General features: G+C 46.0%; 1 protein-coding gene across 1 annotated transcript; it reads left to right on the forward strand.

The window, feature by feature from the left end:
• The first annotated feature begins 650 nt into the window (after positions 1–650).
• LOC133339892 (zinc finger protein 239-like) lies at positions 651–5437 on the forward strand. The gene is made up of 2 exons (XM_061548014.1): positions 651–724; positions 2719–5437. The coding sequence occupies exon 2, from the start codon at positions 2735–2737 to the stop codon at positions 3791–3793; it is 1059 nt and encodes a 352-aa protein (XP_061403998.1). The 5' UTR covers positions 651–724; positions 2719–2734; the 3' UTR covers positions 3794–5437.
• The last annotated feature ends 941 nt before the right edge of the window (positions 5438–6378 follow it).

Raw genomic sequence — 6378 nt, forward strand, 5'->3', positions numbered from 1 at the left:
GACTTCCCGAGAAAAAGAGGTACACGTTTTCGACCCCACAAGGCGGATGATGTTCCCCTCCCTCCCCCCGTCCCCCGCGCTCTTGAACGTGACGTCACCTCCGCCTCGGTCACTGCAGACGTCGTTCCAGTTGCCAATCCTTATTTGGGCAAAGCCACGCCCAGTGACGGGCGGCTCATTAACATAAAGAGTTCGTTAAAAACGTCACCAGTATATTGCGACGGTCTCATTAACATAATTTATTCATACGTACCCAGGAAGTGACGTCATGTCACCTACTACCGCGTGACGTCACGAGGTCACAGGAAGCTGTCGCTCCGCGCGTGCAGTGAAATCCGAGGTGAGAAATTCTCATCGTCGTGGTGGTTGTTGTTGTGGTTGTTGTTGTTGTGGTTGTTGTTGTTGTTTACCAAGGTAGAGCCTCGCTCTCTCTCTCGTAGGGATGCCACTAGAGCAGCAGCAGCTTGTGAATCGATGTCCAAGTTGGAACTTTACAACGCGGGGCCTAGACACGCGGGGCCTTGCCTCCTGCCCTCGCCTGGTCGCGTTTGCTTTAATTCCCTCCCTTAAGTTTAATTTGTCTTCACGCGGCTCGCTACTTTGTCACTTTGGTTTACTGTAGATATTAACGCAGTTTTTTTTTAGTTTTTTTTACAGCCCAAGCCCGCTTGAGCTGCTGTACCGCTCTTGTTTACAGAAGCTACCTGCCCACAACAACAACAAGGTATGGGGGGTTTGTGAACGCGTGTGTCAATGTTTTGACTTAAAACTTTAGTAACTGCAGCAATTCATATTCTTGGTTCTTTCGGTGAAGTCACGGACATAGGAAATTTAGTAAAAATAACAGATAATAAAATTACTAAAAGTAAACAATTGTAAATAAATAAATAAAACCCCACGACGTTTCGATCGCAACACAAGTGGCCTTTATTTGATTTTATTATCTGTTGTTATTGTCTATCTACGTGACTTTACCGAAAGAACCAAGAATACGTGTGGAAATGTGTATCGGTCAAAGACGCTGAACGCGTGCTGATGTTGACTCTAAATGTGGAGGGGAAACCCGGGAGATTCGGAGGAAAATCCACGCGACCACGGAGAGAGAGACACGCAAACTCCAAATATACAGCAGCAGGCGTCAGGGTCGGGATCGAACCCACGACTTCCTGTATACCAGGTGAGGTAGTCAACATCTCACCACGGAGAGAGAGAGACACGCAAACTCCAAATATACAGCAGCAGCAGGCGTCAGGGTCGGGATCGAACCCACGACTTCCTGTATACCAGGCGAGGTAGTCAACATCTCACCATGGAGAGAGAGACACGCAAACTCCAAATATACAGCAGCAGGCGTCAGGGTCGGGATCGAACCCACGACTTCCTGTATACCAGGCGAGGTAGTTAACATCTCAACACGGAGAGAGAGAGAGACACGCAAACTCCAAATATACAGCAGCAGGCGTCAGGGTCGGGATCGAACGCACGACTTCCTGTATACCAGGCGAGGTAGTTAACATCTCACCACGGAGAGAGAGAGAGAGACACGCAAACTCCAAATATACAGCAGCAGGCGTCAGGGTCGGGATCGAACCCACGACTTCCTGTATACCAGGTGAGGTAGTCAACATCTCACCACGGAGAGAGAGAGACACGCAAACTCCAAATATACAGCAGCAGCAGGCGTCAGGGTCGGGATCGAACCCACGACTTCCTGTATACCAGGCGAGGTAGTCAACATCTCACCACGGAGAGAGAGACACGCAAACTCCAAATATACAGCAGCAGGCGTCAGGGTCGGGATCGAACCCACGACTTCCTGTATACCAGGCGAGGTAGTTAACATCTCAACACGGAGAGAGAGAGAGACACGCAAACTCCAAATATACAGCAGCAGGCGTCAGGGTCGGGATCGAACGCACGACTTCCTGTATACCAGGCGAGGTAGTTAACATCTCACCACGGAGAGAGAGAGAGAGACACGCAAACTCCAAATATACAGCAGCAGTCGTCAGGGTCGGGATCGAACCCACGACTTCCTGTATACCAGGTGAGGTAGTTAACATCTCACCACGGAGAGAGAGACACGCAAACTCCAAATATACAGCAGCAGCAGGCGTCAGGGTCGGGATCGAACCCACGACTTCCTGTATACCAGGCGAGGTAGTTAACATCTCACCACGGAGAGAGAGATAGAGAGAGACACGCAAACTCCAAATATACAGCAGCAGGCGTCAGGGTCGGGATCGAACCCACGACTTCCTGTATACCAGGTGAGGTAGTTAACATCTCACCACGGAGAGAGAGAGACAGGCAAACCCCAAATATACAGCAGCAGGCGTCAGGGTCGGGATCGAACCCACGACTTCCTGTAAACCAGGTGAGGTAGTTAACATCTTACCACGGAGAGTGAGACACGCAAACTCCAAATATACAGCAGCAGGCGTCAGGGTCGGGATCGAACCCACGACTTCCTGTATACCAGGTGAGGTAGTTAACGTCTCACCACGGAGATACGAGGGCTTCCAGGCATATTTATGACCATTTGCCCTCTCATTGTGTGCAATAACAGCCCGTGTGATGAATTTGGGAAACTTTTTCACATCATGAATATATGAATAAGTATAGACGTGTAAGTCACGTGTGACTTTGTTTTTGCATTCATCTGTGCCTCGATACTGTTGTGTAGGTGGTGTGCATATTATTTTTTTCTGTCTACAGCTTACGTTTGGGTCTGATGGAGCAAAGGCAGTCAGCACAGCTCGGTACGGCAAGGCAACAATGCGACCAGTGTGGATACAGCACGGAGCGGACTGGAAATTTGACACAGCACCAGAGAACACACACAGGAGAGAAACCCTTACAGTGCACTGTGTGTGACGAGGCATTTGCACAGTCATCAGATCTTATAAAACACCAGAGAACACACACAGGAAAGAAACCCTTCAAGTGCAGTGTGTGTGGGAAGGCATTTGCATGGCCATCTGCTCTTCAGATCCACCAGAGAACACACACAGGAGAGAAACCCTTTAAGTGCTCTGTGTGTGGGAAGGCATTTCCACAGTCATCAGATCTTAAAAAACACAAGAGAACACACACAGGAGAGAAACCCTTCAAGTGCAATGTGTGTGGGGAGGGATTTTCTCAGTCATATAATCTTAAAAGACACCAGAGAACACACACAGGAGAGAAACCCTTCAAGTGCAGTGTGTGTGGGAAGGCATTTTCACAGTCATCTCTTATAAAACACCAGAGAACACACACAGGAGAGAAACCCTTCAAGTGCAGTGTGTGTGGGAAGGCATTTGCACGTTCATCAGATCTTAAAAAACACCAGAGAACACACACGGGAGATAAACTCTTCAAGTGCAGTGTGTGTGGAAAGGCATTTGCACAGTCATCAGATCTTAAAAGACACCAGAGAACACACACAGGAGAGAAACTCTTCAAGTGCATTCTGTGCGGGAAGGCGTTTTCAGATTCTTCCAATCTTCAAGTACACCAGAGAACTCACACAGGAGAGAAATCCTTCAAGTGCACTCCGTGCGGGAAGGCATTTGCACAGTCAGCACATCTTCAAAGACACCAGAGAACACACAAGCATCAGAAGATCCACAAGGAGCGGAGTCTGAAATCAGCTTGTGAAAGTCAAAGTGCTGCAATGAGCCCATCCCTTGTGAAACAAGAACCGGAAGAAAATCCCAGCTTGGACACTTTTAAAGGTATCAAGGTGAAATATGAAGAGGTGAAGTTGGAATGTGAAGAAGTGATGGTGAAGAGTGAAGATGAAGATTAAATTCCAAAATGGGACCTTCACATGGATGGAGGCAACGTGAAGCAGGAGGAGAATTCTGACTGTGAGGCAGAGCGAAGCAACTCCCAGCAGTTTGTGGAAGTGGAGGTGTGGGTGGACTTCCTCCGAGACAACACGAAGTCAAATGGAGACCCGGTAGATGTTTAAGCCAGAGACAATGTCGCTCCAATAGATGCACCTTTGTCACAGGCCTTTAATGACAAGAATGTGAAGTTGAACACTCAGTTCCTAGGTTCAACCTGCAGGGTAAGAGCGGCCAGTCTTTGTGGACCTGTGTGTTGGGTAGATCTCTAACCAGGAGCGAGAGCCAAAAAGCTCCCAAGCATTCACGATGTTCTCATAATAATTGATTTTACATGGTGCTGACTTAATCCGCTCAGCAACTCGGAGTTTTGTATCGTACCTCGTCTCAAACACTCGAAACATCCCCAAGTGGCAGCTGCCCCTGTGTGGCACAAGATGGTGGCCCTGCACCGGCCTGCGTGTGGACAAGAGCCTGTCAGTGGGGAGCGATGATTGATGTGTCATCTCAGCTGTGTCGTTTGTAGGTAATGTTTAGAATTTGCTACATTTTTGACCCAGACGCCAGCATGCAAAGGCCTACTCGTTTTGAATTGCACAATTGTGTGTTTCACATCCACTGTTCAGTAGAGGGTGCATTCTTTAAATAGCTCCTTGTTAATAAGATGTTATCTAAACTAAATTGTTCAATTTTGGAAGAACGTAATCAACCAGGTAGGGTGTTGACTGTTGTGTTGGCCGACTCTGTGTTGTGTTGCATTATATTTCTAAGTTCACTATGTTTTCTCATTCACTTGTTGCACCTGATGATGGTTGCTTGTATTCCAATCGAAACGTCGTATTCTGTTATTTAATTTATTTCTCCGTGACTTTACCGATGCAGTAAGTTTCACTGCAGTTATTCAATTTTGTCAATATGCCTGTCAGTAGTTTAGAATGAATACTTGTCTGATTGTGCGCGTACATTGAACATTTTGTCTGAGGGTCAAACATCGAATAAGTGATGTTGGGGCAAAGTGTGTGTGTGTGTTTGTAAGTAGCCTGTAGAGATTACTCAGGTTAGACCCGTTATTCTTGTGATACAGCTCAAAGGGTACTTTTGTGTTTCAAGGAAGTATCTGCCTCTGGAGTAGGGAGCATGCAATAGGGAGCACGCTCGGATCATCCAACAGTTACAAGGCGTACCGCTTAAACGCTACACGTAGAGGAGATACATTCTCTACAACACGAATTATAATTTTGTATTACGTGTTGACAGAGACTTTGTCAAACTAGGACGATAAATGCTCCTTGTTGATTCACGTCTGGAGGTTCATAACCGTGGGTTGAAGCAAGCCCGGCTGCTGTTGAGACGCTGTTCACCAATAAGGGTCCATAGGTGGCTTGCACTGAATCAATGATGCACTCCCAGAAGGCCGTGATGGTTATAGTTTAAAACATTCCTTTCGTGGAGAGATCGATAAATGAAATATGTAAAGTCTGAATTCTTTTATAGCAAGGAGGTAATTTTAAGAGTACATTTAAAATGCATTTTTTTTACAATTTTGTGTTCAGTTACAAGGCAGAGCACATCGAGTAGATACATTCTACCCAACGCTAATTAGGATTTTGTATGACGTCTTATGTTGGTGAACTAGGACAAGAAATGTTCCTTGCTGATGAACGTCTGGATGTTGACAACCGTGGGTAGAAGCGAGCCCTGACTGCTGTTCAGACATCGTGCACAAGAACCGGTCCACAGCTGCCTCGCACTGAGTCACTGCTGCACTAGTCATGGACTCGCACAAGGCCGTGGGATTTATATTTTGTGTAAAACGTTCCTTTGTTTCGTGGAGAGACCGATTAAATGAAAGACGTCTCGTCTGCTGATCTTGTTCATATCTGTGTACATCGATGTCCCACATTGCTTACCACATTTAAATGTTAGTTTTGGAGCTTTCGTGACTGCAGGAATTATTCTTTGGTTCTTTCGGTAAAGTCACGTCTAAAGATAAAATAATAAATTGAATAATAGCATATTACGACGTTTCGATTGCAACACAAGCAATCATCATCAGGCATAAAAGAAATAGCAACAAAAATCTAACTAGAAAACTATAGACAGACACACAAGCAGACAGACATCACAAGGACACACAGAGAGAATACATCGGCACAAAGAGAGAGGTCGTTTCTGTGACGGGGCCTTAAATATAGATCTGTCTGATTGTGTGTCTGTCTATAGTTTTATGGTTAGATTTTTTATTTCTTTTATACCTGATGACGATTGCTTGTGTTGCAATCGAAACGTCGTATGCTATTTTTAAATTTATTATTTTATCTTTTTACGTCACTTTACCGAAAGAACCAAAGAGTCATTCCTGCAGTCACGAAAGCTCCAAATAAAGATATTCGCTGGAGGATGTTTGCGATGCCCTTTCGTTCCACCAGGCGGCGCTGTGAGCCACGATGTTAAAAATCTCCGAAATCTGGATCGACCATATGAACGTGGACTTTCCACCACTGAATGAGAACTTGATGATGAGCACCCAATTACAGATGCCCAG

Source organism: Lethenteron reissneri, unplaced genomic scaffold (assembly GCF_015708825.2).
Source record: "Lethenteron reissneri isolate LAM-NWPU_2019-01 unplaced genomic scaffold, ASM1570882v1 scaffold_529, whole genome shotgun sequence".
Classification (NCBI taxonomy): Eukaryota; Metazoa; Chordata; class Hyperoartia; order Petromyzontiformes; family Petromyzontidae; genus Lethenteron; species Lethenteron reissneri.